The sequence below is a fragment of the Leucopleurus acutus genome (assembly GCF_964270905.1).
Source record: "Leucopleurus acutus genome assembly, chromosome: X".
NCBI classification, from domain to species: Eukaryota; Metazoa; Chordata; class Mammalia; order Artiodactyla; family Delphinidae; genus Leucopleurus; species Leucopleurus acutus.
This window is the reverse complement of record NC_139148.1, coordinates 42,827,656-42,847,563: the sequence shown is the minus strand read 5'-3', so window position 1 is coordinate 42,847,563 and position 19,908 is coordinate 42,827,656. Positions and strand designations below refer to the sequence as shown.

Sequence of the window (19,908 nt, the reverse complement as noted above, 5' to 3'; positions counted from 1 at the left end):
TAAATATGGATTTTGTATCAGAAATCTTCTTAAATTCTTAAAAATTCTAATAATTTATCCATGCACTATTTTGGATTTTCTAAATATACGGTGGTATCATCTACAAATAATGACAATTCTGTTCTTCATTTCCAATTTTTAAACATTTTATTTCTCTTCCTTGCCTTACTGTGCCTGCTAGACCCTCCAGTACAATGCTGAGCAGAAATGGTGATAGCAGGCATCTTTGCCACGTTCCAAATGTCAAAGCTCTTAACATTTCACTTCTGTCATTTACTGTAAATCTTTGTAGATACCCGTTAAGAAAATTTATTCAACTAATTTGCTAAGATTTTTAAAATCATGAATAGATGTCGAATTTTATCTAACCCTTTCTCTACATTTATTAAGATGACTGTGGTTTTTCTCCTTTAATCTGCTAATGAGGCAAATTATGCTGATTGAGTTCAAGTGCTAAACCACATCACAGGTTTACAATAAATCTAACTTGATCATATTATTCTTTTTTAATATATTGGATTTAGGCAGTGCTATAGAGTGAATGTTTGTGTCCCCTCAAAATTCATATGTTGAAACCTAATCCCCAGTGTGACGGTATTAGAAGGTAGGGTCTTTGAGAGGTGACTAGGTCATGAGAGTGGAGCCCTCATGAATGGCATTCGTGCCCTTATAAAAGAGACCCTAGAGAGCAACCTTGCCCCTTCACTATGTGAGGACACAGCGAGAAGACAGCCGTCTAGGAACCAGGAAGTTGGTCCTCACCAGACAGCAAATCTGCCGGCACCTTGATCTTAGACTTCCCAGCCTCCGTAACTGTGAGAAATAGATGTTTGTTGTTTATTAGCCACCTAGTCTACACTATTTTGTTATAGTAGCCTGAACAGACTAAGACAGGCAGTTATCATTTAGCTTAAAATAGTTACATCTATCTTCTGGAGATTGTTCTGTAATATTCTTTTCTTACTCATCAAGTTTTAGTATCAAGGTTATAGCAGCCCCATAAATTGAATTAGGAATGCTCCCTCTTTTTCTACACTCTGGAATTGGTTCTATAAAATTGGAATTATTATTATTATAAATAATTATTATAAATAATAATTCTTATTCCTGGAGTATTTCACCAGTGAAGCCATCTGGAGACAGTTTTGGCAAGTTATATGTCTGTAGTGATTTGTCCATTTTACCTAATTTTCAACCCAATTGGCATAAAGTTGCTTTTTTGGACATTGAGCAAATTGTCACATCAGTGGAGGGCCACAGACACATGTCTGGACTTTGATATTTGACAAAGTCAGAATATGCTCATTGAAAGGTGAAATAATGGGTGTGTTGAATTTGTTTTCACTAGCTGTTTTCCACTTCCAGACCTCTGCAATACTATTCCTTCTTACTGGACTGCCTTCTCTTCCCCTTCATCACCTAGTGGATTCCTTCTTGCTTTGTGTGGTGTTTTTGTTGTTGTGGGTGAGGGTGGGGGGAGTTGGTTTGCTTGTTTGTGCACCACGCGGCTTGCAGGATCTTAGTTCCCTGACCAGGGATCTAACCTGGTCCCTGGCAGTGAAAGCACCAGGTCCTAACCACTGGACCACCAGGGAATTCCCGCCTCTTGTTTTTGAAAATGCAGTTCAGGTACCACATCCTCCAAGAAGGCTTCCAGAGTTCCCACAGTGGACTAAGCATCTGTCCCAGGGTCCCCGCAGCTCACTGGATCCATCACTGCTAATGTACTAACCACACTGCACTGAAATTCTTTCTCTGCGTCTGTCTCCCCCACTAGACTGTGGGCTTCTTCCTCTGTGTCCTCAGAGCAGAGCAGACGTCAACACTTGTGGAACTAAAGTGAGCTGTAACCACTGAATGACTAACTAAGTTCTCTAGCCATGTCTCTATATTTTCCCACATACGTTTGTTTGTTCTTTTATTTCATTCAATAGCTATTTATTGAAAACTTACTATGTGCCAGGTAGTGTTCTAGAAGAGTGGCCAGTGAGGAAAGAGGAAAACTACGAGAGTGTGGTATCCTGGAAACCAAGTGAAGAAAGGATTTCAAGGCTGAGGAGATGGTTAACTGTGTCAAAGGCTGCCAATAGGTCAAGTAAGACGAGGTCTGAGACTTGACTGTTGATAGAACAATGTGAATATCATCAGTGACTTCAGCACTTTTGCTGAAGTGGTTGGGCAAAAAATCCAATTGTGGTTAAGGAAAAGCACTGGAGCCCTGGGGGAGAAGGATTGAAGAAAGCTGGTATAAAGTTTTGCTGTGAAAGGAAGCAAACAAATATATGGTGTTTTATTTTGCTATGCAGAGTTTTTTATTTGCATGCAGTATATACATCTAGCCTTTCTTTCAAAGCTTCTGGGTTTCCAGTTTTGAGTTAGAATGCAATGTCTGTGGACAGCAACTCTGAAATGAATTTTTCACAGCACATTAAGTCCTCTGTCCTTTCTGAGGCCTCCTCAATCTTGAGGGCAGAGGGCTCTCCCTGCTAGTGTCAAAGGCTGTGTTTTGGGGTTTTTTTCCCACTAACCTCAAAACCTTGTGGCTGATCCACAACAAATATCCCCTCAACCACAGCTGACCACATGTCATGCAGTCATGTATGTGACACCAAACACTCATGTGGCCACCATTCTTCCTCCCTCCCTGGCAGAATGTGAAAAAGACCAAAGGACCTGCCCCCCAAAGACCACCAGACCACATGGATTAGTACCATAAGCTGAGGTGACACAGATCCTCAAGGACATATTGAAGCAGCAGCAGCAGGCAATGACCACATCCCACCCACCCCTACCCACTCCCCACCGTGGTCCTCCCACAGAACGTGACCACCCTGCACATTCAGACCCGAACAGGAGAACATTGCACAACAAGACACATCGTTTCTCATAGAGCTGTATTGTGGCATATAATAATAGGTACTCTATATAAATTAAATTAAAAATAAAGCTCCAGCAGGTTGCACAGGTTGGCTGTTAATAAATATATCTCTGGGTAATTGTGCCCCAAGACCAGCTCATGACCACTCTCCCTCATCCAGAGAATTATACAAAAATAAATACAGGCTTGGGGGGGGGGCGGGATGGGAAGGGAGGACATGCCCAGTTCCATTCTGAAAGTTCTCACTCACACCATCCACCCATGCTGTTTCTCTCCACTGGTATCACCGCAGGGAGCCCCACGCTGACTGGAGAGCTAAGGGACAGGAAGGCCTCTCTCCAGTCAAGCATTCTCAGAAGCAAAGGACCCTTCGCTGTACAGGCCACACATCCCATCTGAACCCTCTGGGGGGAGGGGCTACCCCTCCCCAGAGAGGGGGAAGCCTGTTATTGCTGATCTCACAAGCAGCTCCTACGAGAACCAGGCCAGAGAGAGGCACAGCGCAAGCACCAGGAGGGACATACCACTGTTCAGAGCCACAGGGACCACCACCAGCCCAGCCAGGACCCCCAGAGTCTGGGTCAAGGGCCCCCAGAGCTGGGGAGGCAATACACACACACTCTCTGCAGGGGCTGCTAGGGTTGGAGACCTCTTTGGGGGCTCAAGGCTTGGGCCTGAACCCTCTTCATCCTGGGAGCTCACATGGGGCCTGGCCAGGCTGGAAGGACAGACTTCAGCCCCCAAGGAACCAAGGAGGGGGAGATCTTGCCCCTGCAGGACTGGAGCAGCTGGCTCCTTGCCGAATATAGAAACCGATCTGTCTGCCAACTCAGTGGTAAACTCCATCTGGACTTCTGTCCCCCCTGGTGACCCAGTCACCCCAGCTATCACCCTATTCACATGCAAAGAGTCAGAGTCCTTGCCCATCCCCTTCTCTGGAGCCCCAGTGAACTGACCCTCCATACTCAGAACCACAGGGCTGTTACATCCTGAGCCTTCTGCCCACGGGAGCCACACATCTCCCATAGTGGCTACCACAGGATGGGCCCCAGAGAGGATTTCCGGAGGCGATTCCTTGGGGGTGTCCCCTTCTGGGCTGGAGGGTATGATGGGGAGCCCCTCTTCCCCCTCCCCCTCCTCATCAGGGTCCTCGGTGTCCTTGATGAGCTCCACACCACGCCCCAGCCTGGCATAGTGCAGCGTGATCTCCTCAGCCAGGGCACTGTTCAGGGCCCGCTCGGGGCCAGGCCACTTCAAGATCAGGTCGCGGTCCGTGAGTACGCCCAGGGGATGGCTGGGAGATACCCCCCCATCTGTGGGGCCCTCCCCACTACCTCCTGTCCCACCAGCAGCCACGGCAGCCCGCAGGCGGCTCAGGTGGGACAGGTAGAGCTGCTCCAGCTCCTGGTCAATGGTGTCCTCGCCAAGCAGCTCCTCCAACCCACTCACGACCTCCAGACCCCCAGGGGTCTCATCCATGATAGCTCCCACTATGGGGTCCTTTCGGCCCCTTCCATTCTCTCTGGATACTTCCCACGTAGCCTCCACCTGTCGCTGGCTGGGTTCCAGGAAAGGCCCAGCTGCCCCCTCACTTGCATCGGGCCCCGAGGCCTGGTCCCTGGGAGAGCCACCCAGGCCACAGAGGGAGGAAGAGAGGGGAATCCTGATGGCCGGTGCCTGGGGGACCTCTGTGAAAGCCACAGGTGGACTGCTTCTGGGAACATCACCTTCCTCTGGGGGTTTGCCAGTCACTGTAACTTCAGAAACCTGGAGCCATAGGGGGAGGGGGGAGGGAGGGGAGAGAAAGGGAAGGGAATGAAGAAGAGGAAGGGGTGGGACAAGCAGAGACAGTGAGAACTGGTGACAGCGCACATCCAGCCCCACAGGTGTTTCCAAGTGAAAACTCCATAAAGAACTATAATTTTCTTAACTCCAAAGACTACGTCTATATTAAAATAACAAAATTAGGTGGAATAAAAGGGGGCTTCCTGTAGATCATAAAGCTGAGAAATTCAGTGGGCACCAATATCTGGTGAATGACTATCAGTAACTACTGTTGGTTGACCTCCAAAACATATCCAGAATATCCATATGAATTCATGTATTTTCTCTTTTAAACAAAATTTATTTCCTAGCTCTGTCTTTTGACAAGGCCTAGAAACAATGACCAATCTAGTAGCAACAAGCACATCTAGCACCCAGATCTTGGTTTCTAAATACCATTCTCCACTGAAAGGAATCAGGGCTTCTGAAATAAATGACTGTTCCCAGGTTCGGGGCAGGGAAAGTACAAGATGAGGCTGGGACATTTTGACATACAAGAATGTGAGAAAGTGCTCAAAGAATGTTGGGGATGTATCAAAAGAACTCTAGAGGGCTTCCCTGGTGGCGCAGTGGTTGAGAGTCCGCCTGCCGATGCAGGGGACACGGGTTCGTGCCCCGGTCCGGGAAGATCCCACATGCCGCGGAGCAGCTGGGCCCGTGAGCCATGGCCGCTGAGCCTGCGCGTCCGGAGCCTATGCTCCGCAACGGGAGAGGCCACAACGGTGAGAGGCCCGCGTACCGCAAAAAAAAAAAAAAAACAAAAAAACAAAACTCTAGAGCCAATGAAAATAAGCTCCCACTGGCCAGAGACAATTCAATTTAAGTGTCAAAATAAATAAATAGGTGCAATGGGTTGAAACTCATCAAATATGTTTAAAATTTATGAGTTATTAATGCCACCCCAAAACTTAAAACCCTTAATTGGTCACCTTTGGAGAAGTTCATTTCTTCTGAAAACTGGTAAATAAAAGGGAAGTTTTTAAGTATTTATCCAGCTTTTTCTATATAAACTATATACCCTCAGGGCATATATGCTCAAGGTAGCCAAATAGTTGATGTGAGAAAGTTTTTCTTTAGAGAAGAATTCCAGCTAATAAATAAAATGGAAATAGAATTAAGTAGAATCAATTCTATTTAAATTAATTTAATAATAACAGGTTATATTTAATAAAAGTAATAGTAATTAAATTTAATACTAGATGAAATTAATTAAATAGAATAAATTAATAAAAGTGGAGTAGAAATGTGTTTCCACGTGGATGCAATCAGCCAAATCCAGACTGTGGGAAACTCTATAGGACAAACAAGGCTTCTTCAACAAACAAATTGCAAGAAAAGTGAGACAGATTTAAAAATCTAAAAAGACCCATCAACCAAATACAATGTATTGACCTTGTTCGGACCCTAAAACACCTATGAGACAAGGAAATTTGAACACTGACCAAATATTTGATGATCCTAAGGAATTATTGTTAATTTTCTGAGGGGTAATGTGGCATTGTGGGGTTTTTGTAAAGAGTGCTTAATTTTCTGAAATACAAACCAAAGTATTCAAGGATGACATAAAGTCTGGATTTTTTCCAAAATAATTCCATAGGGAAGGTGAGAGGAGGGGCTGGGGTACAGAGAAATGTAGGAATGGACGTGTTGAAATTTGTTGAAGCTGGGTGATGAGTATATATGGATTCATTATACTGGTTTCTTTACTTTTATTATTTATAATTATTTTTTTAGGCCACTCGCATGGCATGTGGGATCTTAGTTCCCCGACCAGGGATCAAACGCATGCCCTGTACAGTGGAAGCACGGAGTCTTAACCACTGGACTGACAGGGAATTCCCAGTTTCTTTACTGTTATATGTTTGAAAATCTTTGTAATAAAAAGTTAACACACACACACACACACACACACACACACACACACTTACATCTCTAGAATCTCTCTATCTCCCTGCCAGCACCAGCATCGCTCACCTGGACCACTGCAGTGGCCTCCTCCTCAGGGTCCCCCAGCTTCCACCCTCAACCCTGCAGTCTATTTTCCTCACAGCAGCCAGAGGAAGCCTGTTAAATCCTAAGTCAGATCATGGCCCTCCTCTGCTCAAGACCCTCCTGCGGCTCCCCTGTCATTCAGAGTAAAACCCAGAGTCCTCTCCATGGCCCGTGAGGCCCCATGTGATCTGTGCCTCCACTTCTCCCACCTCACCTCCTACCGCTCCCCCTCACTCACTCTGCTCCGCTGCACGGCCTCCTCCTCACTGTTCCTCACACATACTAGCCATGGCCCCGCCTTGAGGACTTTGCACTTGCCTGAGATGTTCTTCCCTTACCTTAGTTATCCACATGCCTCACTATTCCACTTTCTTCAGATCTTCTCTCAAATCTCACTGACCACCAAGGCCTTCCCTGGCCACCCAATCTGAAGTTGCAAACGTCTTCCCTCCCCCAACACCCCCCCCACACACACACATACACTCTCTCTCTCTCCTTATCCCTTTCTTTTTTCCTTAGCACTCATCATCATCTAAAATACCATATATTTTAACTGCTATTTTGTTTTATTATGTCTCACTCCACTAAAAGGTAAGTGAGCCCCATGAAGAGACAGTGTTTGGGTCATTACTGTATTACCAGTGTCCCTAACAGTCTTTGGCACAGAGCAAGCCCTCAATAAATATTTGCTAAACTAACAAATGACATTTCTATAAGCCCAGGCAAATAACTGCATTCTACCCTTCTGCCACCAAGTTCTGATTTGGGGGGCCACCCCCCAACCTAGGGGAGACCCAGAGCAAGTCAGCCTCACCACCCAGCCTCCCATCGGGCTGTCCATCCAGAGGCTGCCAGGCCTGCTTACCTGAAGTGTCATCTGGGGCCACGGACGGAGAGGCGTGGGGGCCACCAAGGGACCCACTGGCTCCTGGACATCAGGACGCTCTGCTGGAAAGAAGAGGACAGCGTCGGGGCCAGGCAAGGGTATAAACAAGCCTGGTTTGGTTAAGAAAATATACTCTTCTAGCCAACTGGCAGATTTGCCTCTGAAGCTTTCTGTGACAGTCTAAGGCAGAAGGTGCCTCTTAATTTGTGGAGAAAGAAAAGGGGAGGAAGAAAGAAATGGTAAATATAAGCTAAAAGTCCCCAGCCTGCCAATTGCTTACCCACAGCAGGGGTATTATCGTCTGCACTCTTCATCCTCAGCTCCTCCTCGTTAGGCCTGTGGGGCGGAGGAGAGAATGCATGGATCTGATGCCCTGAAAGGCCGGTTCTGCCACCTACCGGCACCTTCTGAGCCTCTCTGCTGGCCCACCCTCACCTGACAGCTGCTGTTTTCTCTTCTGCTGCCTCTTTCTATCCTCTGGTCATAAAGTCCTACACACTCACTGTAGAAAATTGACGAAATACAGGAAAGCGTAAGGAAGCAGGAGAAAAGTCACACATCAGCCAGAGGCAACCATCGTTACCATTTTGGAAAATTTCATTCCACACATTCTGTGAATCGTTTAGATTCTGCGGGCATAATTTTGCAGCTGGCTTTGTCCATTTAACAGTAAGAAGCAGCATTACATACTTTTGTAAACATTTGAAATGGCTGCTTACTACCCCCATCACATGGGCTGACCTTAATGTACGTAGCCATTCCCTTCCTACTAGGCAGCTAGGTTGTTTCCTTCATCTTGCTCCCACAAAGCAGACTTTGGCAGACATCATTGGGCATAGCTTAATGAACATTTTGGATCATTTCTTTAGAGTATACTTCTGGCTGTGGAGGAAACCATCTTTTCCAAGAAAGGGCAAGCAAGGACTGTGGGGCACAGGAAACAGCAAAGGGAAGGAAGGAAGCAACTGGAGAATGGGAAGGAGGTCAGCAGAAAAGGCAGTAACCTGAGATCACAGAGGCCTAGGTCCCTCCGCCAACCCTCCACCCATCGCCGTATCAGCCTGGCAGGGCACTTAACCTCCCTGAACCTCACCCTCCTCACCTTAAAACGGAGCACAGGGGAGCCAGCATGTGTACACCAAGCACAGGGCAGTCGAGGGAAATGAGGACATCAAGCCAGACACCAGGGCCTGGCACAGAGCAGGGGCTGAATCAAGCATAGATATTTGTTGGTCTTTTTCCTCATTTGCCAGGCAAGTCAGACCCAAGGTCTGAGTGGTGGAAACCAAGGGTATTTCAGTCAGTCCCTGCCAGGGGTGAGGGTATGAGGATCATGGAGAAATCGCTGTTCTCATTCTCACCAATGAGTATCAACTGCTTACAAATTAAGGCAAATGAGGGAACCATTAACTAAAACACATGCGGAGACCTGAAAAGAGCTGAGGTAATAACTCAAACCTTTTTTCTTCCTCAGAAGTAACAGGATGATGTTGACATTTCGGTAAGTGGTTGCAACTTTTTTGAAAACACATAATCAGTTCCCTTCACAATTACCTACAGAAACAGAATATCACTAGCTGACCTGAATATAGTGCTTACTATGGTACTTCATAGCATAGCTTCACATATATTCATTTAATTCTCATGAGAACCCTATGAGATAGGTACTTTTACGTTTTTGAAGTAGGCAGTTTTATTATCCTCATCTTACAGATGGTGAAACAGAAGCCAAGTAAATGGCAAGGTCATGCAGCAAAGATCGAAACCCAGGTCATTCAGCTCCTAAGTCTGTGCTCTCAACCAACAAACTGCTGCTTCTTGGATGAGGGAGGCTGGGGTCTCACCACAGCCTCATCTCCAATCCTTTCCAGGGCAGATAGAAAGAGGCAGCAATAATAGACAAGATCCCTCCCTCCACCTTCATTCAAGCTTTGCTTTTGATCTGCCTTTTGCCCACACTCTCATTCCCAGTTTCCCTGCCTTCAGGGGACATGTGGCTAGGAGACCACCAGACACAGAAATAGCTGCAAGAACTGGTTTTTATTAGCACCTTGGGGAGGAAGCTTGAACCATGTACATGGATCTAGAGTCTGGAAGATCTGGAAGGGACCATCTGGTTTTCTCCACAGACTAGGGCTCACACATCACACCAGAGGTATTTGAGTCAGAAGACTACAGGGCATGAAGTAGGTGACTCCAGGAGCCCAGCCATCAATTCCTGCACTTCACGGATGAGAAAGGGGGATTTGGAGCAAATTGGCTTGGCTCTGCACCACTCCCCTTAGTAGGTCAAAAATCCAGGTCTTTGGATTTGTGGCCCAACACAATTTCTGCTGACTTCTTTTGCTGGTGTAGTCCTTCATTAGAGAAAATGTCATCTTCCTAGGGTCTTCTAAAGCAAGCATCCTCAAGACCCGCAAACAAACAGAGAGGCAGCCCTCCTCCCAGGGCAGGGCTAGGCAAGCCTTCCCCTGCCATCTGGCCCAGTGCAGGTGCATGATAACCAGGCTTCTAAAAGCCACTCCAGAGTCCTAGATGTACATGAGAGAGAAGAGAGGGGAACTCAGGATGCAGCCAACCAGCAGGAAAAGAACTTCATGGTCCATTTGAAGGAAAAAGAGAGAGAAGAAAAACAAATACAAAACAAATCCTTCAGCCCCCAGAACATCTCTTCCAAAGCCGGGGAGGGTGAGAAGAGGGGGAACATCCAAAAATCACGTCAAGTAATTCAGCCAATCCCCAAATCCACGAAGTCAGCAGAAGTACACAGGTCACTCTCCCTACTTCCAAAGTCAGAGAGATGAAAGCAGGAGGCACAGCATCTATTGTTCACCTCCTCCACCGTGGGCCCTTTTCATTGATACACCAAGTCATTTGAAAACCCTCACATCTCTCCTTCAAAGCAACACCCTTCCCTTTGCAGAAACTGTTCCCAAATGCAGAAACTGAGGCTCAAGGAACAGTATCTACACCTACTATTAACTACACACCTCACTGATAACATCCAAAGAGGGTTCCATTTTGAAGACAGTGTGTGAAACTGTGGGCTTAAAAAAAAAACACTAAATATCCTTGAACTGTCTTTCACAGTAAATATTCGGAGGCAGCTATGACTTTAATCAAAAGGAGGATAGTGAAAGAAATGGAGTACAAATGTATACTGACTCACTAATCAGTAACAGAGAAGAGGGGTTCTTAGAAAAATGGGGAGGGAGATTAAGAACAAAACTGTACCTCCCGTATGCTTGCTAATTTTCGAGAAGGAAACTTGCTCTTTTGGCACCAACCCCACACACGCCACGTGGTATTGCCTCAAGGGCAGTGGGCAGTCACGAACTGGAGCACAGACCAGGGGGCATCTTGGGCACTCATCCTCTGGGTGCTCTCGCGAGAACTAGTCAAGACAGTGTAGTCTAGGATGGGCCGTGTCAGGCCTGCATGCCTGTCTCCTGGGTGTGAAAAGTCTTCCTGCCATCAGGAGACTCAATGGCCTGACCTCAGAAGGCACCCAGAGAGACCAGGGTGTGAGATTTCAGAAAGAGGTGCTGTGGGCCCCAGCCTAGGCCAGCCAAGACAGAACAAAAAAGTCAATCGCCACAGTCAGAGAGTGAGTGAGCAAGTGAGGGCTGACAACCTCTGTGGAGAAGAGCAAAGCAGACTTTCAGAGCAGTCACATCACTGCCACCACCACCCAAGTCCTCTGAGAGCACCCCCAACACTCGTGTTTTCAAAGAACCTGACCAGCCCAAAGTGGGTCATGCACTGAAACCCAAAGGGAAACTCAGCAGACCCCAGCTCCCATGCAGTCAGCCTGAAGATAACGCTGACTCTCCGAGGGGACAGGTGTCTTCGGAAATCTGCCCGAGATACTTGGAATCCCAGTTACCCTGAGCCATCTGCTTTCTAAAAACAACAGGGTTTGAAGGAGGCTGTGAAAGCCACCAAGTTATGTGGGGTACTGCTCTGTCTTCCCCAGCTAGTCTGTGTCAGTGTCAGTTCTGGGACTTATGGACAATCCAGTAGGGCAGAGGGAGGAAGCTGAGCAGTTTGTTGTGCTATGAGCTTCTGCTACAGCAATGACTTCATTCATTTGGCCGTGACCCACGGTAAGAAATACGTTTTACATCATAACCCAGCACACACCCATATATACATATCTCTGAAAACCAGTTGTTCTTTGAATGAGATAACTTACCTTTACTACATGTTGTGATGCACTCATTATTTTCTATGCTATTTTTTTAATGTTTGTTGGAATCCAGTAAATTTATTTCACATCTTAATAAAGGGTCATGACATGTAGTTTTGAATAACCCCAGCTCTGCCACCTACCAGCTGTGTGACCTGGAGCAAGTTACTTAACCTCTCTGTGCCTCCATTTCCTCATCTGTGAAGAGGGTATAATAGTAATACTTACCTCAGAGAGCTGTTAGGCAGATTGAGGAAATATTTGAAAGTCGCCTTTAAAGTGCTTAACAAACAGTACTCCACTCCAAATTCCCACAGAGAGAAACTGAGGCTCTGAAGAGGAAAGCAACTTGCCCAGCATTGCCCAGCTGGTAAGACACATCACCCAGCCCGGCACAGCAGTTGAGAACTGGGGCACCAGAGCAGGAGCACCCAGCTCAGATTCTGGCTGTGCTGCTTTCATAACACGTGGCCTCAGGCCCACATCCTCGACCATGATGCCCTATCAGTTTTCCGTGGAATAAAAGAGGATCACTTTCACACTAAAATCCTCACTCCAGACAACTAAGATGACCCCTGGCCCATCCTGTTTCGACTTTGATTGTTCTGATTTCCCAACTGCCAACTCAGATAGCAAGTTGGGTCCCCATCCATTCAGCTACAGGTACACCTGAAAATCATTGAGGGCTTACTGTGCATCAGCCCAGGGCCAGACTCTGGAGACACAATGGTGAGCAAACCCGACTAGGAAGCTTACAATTTAGCGTGCAGGAAGACATCAAAAAAAGATACTCACACTCATTCTTTCAACAAACATTTATTGAGCACCTGTTAAGTGCCAGGCACCGTGGCAGGCCCTGTGGGAATACAGTGGTGAACAAAAGCAGACCATGTCCCTACCCCTCACGGAGCTTACAGTCTAGCAGGGCAGAGAGGGTCATCCGATAATCCCCTAATGAAGGTCTAACTACAAACTGAGGTCAGGGCCTTCAGAAAAGGAAAGAATGCCCTAGAACAAGGGGCCTTGGCCCAGACTACAGGGTAAGGGAGGGCTTAAGATGCTTAGAAGGAAAATGAGCAATGGAGGGGTCAGGGAGCGAGGGGCTGCTGAGGACTCTATGGAGGAGGTGATGGAGTCAATCTCGAACAAGGGGAGCTTGAGGCATCTTTGAGACATCAGCCAAGTAGAGATACTGAGTTTTTATGTATGAGGCTGAAGGAAAGAGTAGGGAGAAAGAGAAGAACCAGAGAGTTCAGAGGAAAAGCAGCAGAGGATGGTCCCAAGGCAAGGGAAGAAAGTGTTTTAAATAGGAGTGCTCAACCACTTCAAGAACACCAAAAAACCACCTATGGAATCTGGCAGATGCAGGGGCAGAAGTGAGTGGAGAAGACAAGTGTAGGCCACTCTTTAGAGGGGGGTCGACAGTGAAGGGGAGAAGGGTGATTGGGTGCTGGCCAGGAGCAGTGGGGACAGAGGTGGGGTCAAAGCACAGATTTCTAAGACAGCAGAGACACTGGCATGTATAAAGGCCAATAGAAAGGCTCAAGCGAGGAGGGCAGTGAAAAGCTGCCAGGAGAGAAAGGGTAACTGATTATGTCAGGTTCTGGAGCAAGTGGCAGAAAAATGGAACCCAGGGCACAAATGGGGAGACTGGCCTGAGGGAGGAAAAGGACCCCCCTCCTCCCCTGTAACACAAAGGAGGGAAATCAGTTTGCAGGCTTGGGGGCTACAAATTGTGGGGAGTTCCATTCTTATAGTTTCTACTTGTTTTTTTGAAGCAGGAAGTCTGAAGGTAAAGAACATTTGAAAGAGTCACCTCAGGGACGAGACAAGAGTGGATCAGAATAAAACAGTAGGACTGCGAGGCAGGGTGGAAAATGACCCTGGATTTGTGGCAATGCTCATCTCCTCTGCTCTATGACATTCTCTAACAGGGCTTGCCTGCTTGGCTGGTCAGTTGCTATAAAAAGACCCGGGCCTGAGGTGGTTGGGATGCTTCCAGGAGGAAGTGCTTCCAGGAGGAAGTGCTTCCAGGAGGAAGCACTCTTAGAACTGAAGGATCAAAATGAGACTGCAGTGGGAACCGGACCAACATTCCTGATGAGGGAAACAGCATGGACAAAGGCCCTGAGGCAGGAAGGGGGAAAGCACCTTGGAAAGACCACAGTGACAGAAGCTCAGAAGGCAGAGGATGGCATGAAGTGAGACTAGATGCCCTGGAGGCCAGACTGGGGGAGAGGTCATGGGGTGCTCAAAAGCCATGCTGCAACTCTCTTGGTCTTTATTTTTAAAAGGAATAGGACACCTCCCAAGGGTGTTAAGCCAAGGCAGACCTGGAGGGCTCTCCTCCCCACACCAGCCCTGGGATTTTGGACTCTGGGAGCCTCGGTTTGCTCATCCAGAAAAGAGGGATCGAAACCATCTATCTCACAGGGAATGCTGAAAGGATTAGATGAGACTGTACACGCAAATACTCCGCAGGGTCTCTGCCAGGTCTTGTACAACAAACCCTCCATCCCTGCCCCTCCCACCCGGTTCCACCACCAGCCCTTTGACATCTTAGCGCCAGTCTGCAGCTTTGGCCCTGTTTGAACCTAGCACTGTGCCCAGCACATGGTAGGCCCTCAATAAATGCTTGTTGATGGATCAGCTCTAAGCCTAAGGGTTATCAAAAGCCTGGGCCAGCAACTCGAGGAATGCAGCCATTTCAGTTTCTGAGCTGTATCCCGAGGGCTAGCACAGACTTCTCCTGTGTCCCCACGTGACGTGGCTGTGCTGGTGCACAGTGGACCTGCAGGCAACACTTCCGGAATGGGAAGCCCTCTACAACAGGGCTCCCGCAGGCTGAGGCTATCCCCTAAGATCCTTTACCACCTCCCAGAAGGGCTGGGTCGCAGGCAGCGGCTGTTCTCCAACAGCACTCCAAGTCACCGGCAGCACGCAGGTTTTAAAACAATAATAAGTTGAAATGTACTCGCCAAGAAAGCCACCGACCTACAAAGAAAATCTTATCGCTGATCTTGCAATGAGCACCGACCTCCCCTTTGCAAGAGCTGAGATCAAGATAAAGAAGCTATCGAAAAGCCATCTGCCCACTTAAAATAATATCATAAGTCATGTTAGGAACCACAGACCTGGGGCCAGATACCAAAACAATTGTCTGAACGGGCTGCTTCAATTTCTCCTTAAAACCACCCATGTATGTTAAAAGAAAAACACCCTCCCACCCACCTTGGCCCTGCAAGCTTTTGATTTCTCTGTTCCCTTCCTTTCACACTCTAAAATGACCAAACTCTGTTACCCAAACTGACACGTCTTACAGACAAGGCTCCCACGACAGCCAGCTGGAATGACGACTCAGGAAAAGTGACAGAAATTAAGGCGAGGGGCACTGGAATGGCTGGATATCTTGATCTGGGTGATGGTTTCACAAGGGCATACATATGTAAAAATCTATTGAGCTTCACACTTAAGATCAATAAAGGAAAAAAAAAAGCTAGAAGGAAAGCAAGACATGCTAGGAACATGGGAACACCTGGAGCGAAATGCAGAATTTGCCCTGAATCCTATCAGGCCTTCAAGAGGAACAGTAGTTTTTAAAAAACGTCCCTACCGTCTCCTCCCTGGTCCTATCACTCACTAGCTGAGTGTACTTGAACAAGCTGGCTCACTTCTCTGAGCTACCTCAGTTTCCCCCTCTATTAAATGGGCATAACCATAGCACCTACACCACACAGCATGCACAGTGGGACTCAGGAGAGAACAAACTTGAAGCTCTCAACACAGAGATCAGTAAATGTTGGCCACTGTTAATCTTTCAAAGCTAACACCATGCTTCAGTTACCTTGCCCATGCTTGCTGCGTCCAATCCAAGCACACAAATTGACTGTAGTTCCCCTTTAGCAGATGAGAAAACGGAGGCTCACAGATGAAGAAACTGAGGCAAGGCTACACAGCTGGTGATGGACAGAGCAGAGTTTGGGAGGGGAATCCAAGGAACTATCTGTGATTCCCTAAGCATTAATACCGACACCTATACGGCACTACTAAGAGCCAGGCTTGGTTCTGAGTGCTCTTACTCATCTCCTGTGAAGTAGCTGCAATAATTCTCTCTGCTTTACAGATGAGGGTACTGAGGCACAGTGCGGTTAAATAGTTGGCCAAGATCATAAGGCTAACAGATGACAGGACTGGGATTTGAACCCAGGCACTGATGTCAGAATCCACACTCTTACACCTGTAAGGAAAGCCATGCTGCCTACCCTGCTCAGATAGTCTCAGGTTACTGTTACCAACACAGGTTGGTAAGTAGGTACTTGTCTGCTTGCTCACTTACCCAGGCACATCTGCCCACAAGCCCCAAGCTAGACCCTTCTGAACCACTCACAGCCTAAGGCCCTTCCAGGATCACAAACATCTTGCTGCAGCCAGAGGCTTCTGATCAAGCATATACAAGGTCCAAACAGCATTTTCCCATTCCCATTTCCAGTCCTCCCAGGAGCAGGGAAATGTATGCATTTCCCACATGTGCTTGGAGAATCTACTTATCCCAGGTTAGACTTAGGTGATTCCCCCCAAAATCAGGCCTCGCTGCTACTCTTGAAGAACTCATGGCTTGAGTTCTTCAAGAACTCAAGAACTTGGGAAAACCCAGGAGGATCTTGTATCAGGGGCTTCTGGGGTTAAGTGGTTCCTTCTCCCAAGCCCTGAATGGTCACAGGTGGTACAGCAAAAACAAAGGTAAAGAGCTTCCAGTCCAGGCCCATCTGGTTCTGCCTCTGCCAGAGCCACTGCTTCTTGTGAGAGCAGGGGCTCAGCCCCTCAACTCCACAGGAGCTATCAGACTAAATTAGAGCAAAACAGTAGAGAGACTGCACAGGCTTCAAGGTCAGACATGGCCAAACTGGAAAAGCCAGGAGCCATCACTTCCTCAACCAGTTTCTCCCTCTAGAACTCTGGCTTCCTGCTCCATCAAATGGGGATCAGATTCCCTGCCTCCCACTGGTAAGGACCTTGGTCCACACTACCATATCACTGCTGTTCTCTCCGCTCCAGCACACTACCCTTCGTTCACACCAGATTCAGTCCCACCTCAGGACCTTTGCACTTGCTGTTCTCTCTCCCTAGAACACCTCTGCTCCCATTATGTGTGCAAAACTATTCCTCTTTATCATTCAAGGCTGTTTACACAGTACCTCTCAGAAAGTCCTCCTTGTTCCCTTTTCTACAAACTCTCTCCCTCCCCATATCTGTGCATAACTCTTATCAGCATCCAGGACTCACTTTCTCAAAGGCCTTCCCCAAACACCCTACCTAAAGCAGCTATTCCCTCCCAAACTGTCCCCTTACTCTATTTTACTTTCCTCTCAGCAGCTAAACTTATTCGTCTGTATCTTATCCACCTGCTGGTTTTTTCAAACTGTCTCTCATAAAAGCCTGTATGCTCCCTGAGGGCAGGTAAGATGTCTGTCTTGTTCAGGGCTTTACAGTGCAATTCAATAAATGAATGAAACCCCAGTAATTAAAACACAGCCTAGCACATGTTCGGTCTCCATTACTCTTTGACCGACTGACTGAATGCGCCCTCCTCCCTGTCCTGGAGAGCAGGCCTCAGGGGCTCCTGGGTCGGAATGCTTGTCCTCCATCCTAAACACAGCACTGCGTTGGCGGAGGTGGCGCTGGCAGACATTACCTGCGCCTCACCGGCTTCATGCAGCTCTTCAGCTGCCTGGCCTCAGCCTCCACGGGACCCTGGCACTCGGGCTGTGGCTCCAGCTGCTGCAGCTGCTGCTGCTGGGGCAGCCCTTCGGCATCAGTGGGTGTGGGAGCGGGTGCAATCCGGAGCAGGACTGTGTAGTTGCGGCCGTGGTTGTTGGCCCAGAAAGTGCCCTCGGGGGTCTCATAGCGCACCACGAAGTCCAGGCGCGCCCCATCGCCCGCACCCTCAGCAAAGGGCAGCTGGAAGGCAAAGCGGTCGGTGCGGCCGCCGTCGTCGGGCGAGGAGGCGGGCGCCTGGCCGGGGCCCAAGCCAAGGCCCAGATCCAGGATGGGATCTCCTGCTCCTGGTCCTCCCGCTCCTGCCCCCGGCGGGCTGCGCGGGACGTAGCGCGCTGGGTGGTCGCAGAAGGAAGCCCAGCCGTCGTGTGAGGCCCGCACGTGCACCGCCTTCTCAAAGGAGCGGTTCAGCACGCGGACCAACCCGCGCAGCACCGGCGGGCGCCCCCCAGGCACCCACACCCCGGCACCCCCGGGGACCGCTCCGGGAGGCGGCAGCAGTGCCTCCAGCTCCACCATGACGCGCCCCAAGCGCTCCAGACGGCCCGGCGCGGGCGGCAGCGAAAATGTGGGCACCAGGTAAAACCCCCCGCCAGCGGGAACGGGGCACAGCGGCGAGGGCTCGGGGCAAGCCTCCTCTTCCTCCTCCCCTTCATCCCCATCCTCGCCATCGTCGTCCTCGTCAGCCCCGCCGCCGACGCCATCTTGCCCGGCCGCCACCGCCATCTTGCCCGCCCCGGGCCCGCCCCACGGCCGGTAGCGGCGCAGCTGCGCCAGCGGCAGCCCCAGGGCCTCGTCGGCGAACAGCACCCTCCGCGGGGCCACCGCTGCCTCGACTGAGGTACGGGGCTCGCCCGCGGCCGGCGAGGGGGGCGCGGGATGCCGCAGCGGGGGCTCCACAGGGGCCGTGCGCGCCATACCGGCGGCGGCGGCGGCGGCGGCACCGACGGCACCGGCAGCGGGACCGGCGGGGGCAGGGCCTGAAGGGGCGGGCAGCCAATGGGAAGGCCAGGGCCGGGGGGAGGGGGATACGACTCACGGGGAGGGGGGTCGTAGGCGGCGAGACGACAGGTATAGCGGAGAGCCAATGGGGAGCCGCGCACGCGTGACGTAGACGGTGAAGCGAGTGCAGGGGAAGCACGCAGCCAATGGGGATACCCGAGAGTGGGCGGTGTAGGAGGCGGGATGATCGGAGATCAATGGGGATGCGTGAATGGGGGGGTGCGGGGTCCGGGATGAAGAGAGCAGAAGTAGGACAGCTAATGGGGAAGTGTGAGCGGGAGCGGCGTGGGAGCGGCAGGGAAAACGGAATGGCTACAGGCGATGGGAGCAGCAGGGAGCGAACGGAGAGGCCGGAACAGTAGGAGATCCATGGGTTGCGTAGGTAGTGGGACGGAAGGTAGAGACAGCGAACAGCCAATGGGGAGCCGTGCAGCGGTGACGTAGAGGAGGGATGACGATAATGGCTGCAGCGAGCCAATGGGGAGTCTTGTGAGTGTGCACTACGCCTTCAAGGGGCGGTGCCAGGGCGGAACTAGCCAATACGGAGACCAAAAGGTGACCAAGAGGCGGTATGTGAGCGGCCTCGGAGGCGGGACTGGAGGGGAATAGCCAATGGGGTGGGTGATGAAGGCGAGAGCGAGGAAGAGAGGTAGCAGATAGCCAATGGGGGAGTCAGAGTGAAGGCAGTTGAGACCTCAAGGGGCAGTGCAAGAACGGGATGAACCAATGCTGAAGCTAGAAAGTGTATCGGGACAGAAAGACCCGGAGGTGGGACGGGAAAGAGCAGAGCCAACGGGGATGTTGTAGCTGGTGTGAAGGAGGGGATGAACAGCCAATAAGGAGACTAGAGGAGAGGAAGGTTCGTAGGCCGTCTGAGCTGTAGAGTGGTCGGGCCTCTGAACCGTAGAGTGCAGGCAGCCCTTAGAAAGAGTATGCCTCTCATGGATGGATTTACCTTCTCCTTAACCCTCCGTGACTCCCTATTGCCCCAGGGCTATGAATGCCCAGAGCCCCTGAAGACCTAGACTGCATCCTAGTGTGAGATCTGAGAAAGCAAAACGGACTCTCCTGTCGCAGTTAGTGGGTCTGCCCAACCCAGCTCCGAGCCTTTGCTTGAGCGGTGCCACCAGCCGAGAATGCCCCTGATTATCACCCTCAGTGTTCTCCAGGACTTGGCACCATTGTTGAATGAATGGCCAAATGAAAGGTTGAGTTTTCGGGGAAGATTAGCTTTTTCTAACTCCAGCTCAGAAAACACTGAGCGTGACTATGCAGCCAGGAGTTGGTCGGGCATGTTGGCAGATATTGACTAACGTAATCACAAATCAAAGCCCTGTCTTTCTTGCGGGACTGAAGCTCCAC

At 49.6% G+C, this 19,908-nt stretch overlaps 1 protein-coding gene across 2 annotated transcripts; it reads right to left on the bottom strand.

Moving 5' to 3' along the window:
- Positions 1-3,349: 3,349 nt before the first annotated feature.
- Positions 3,350-18,462, bottom strand: PPP1R3F (protein phosphatase 1 regulatory subunit 3F; the record flags this gene model as incomplete). 2 transcript variants are annotated; one of them, XM_082864673.1, is made up of 4 exons in its annotated part: positions 3,350-4,645; positions 7,560-7,642; positions 7,861-7,916; positions 17,462-18,462. In XM_082864673.1, the coding sequence occupies 4 exons, from the start codon at positions 18,460-18,462 to the stop codon at positions 3,350-3,352; spliced, it is 2,436 nt and encodes an 811-aa protein (XP_082720799.1). The 2 variants fall into 2 exon arrangements, with proteins under 2 accessions (XP_082720799.1, XP_082720800.1); XM_082864674.1 differs by having other exon boundaries at positions 7,560-7,639.
- Positions 18,463-19,908: the final 1,446 nt, after the last annotated feature.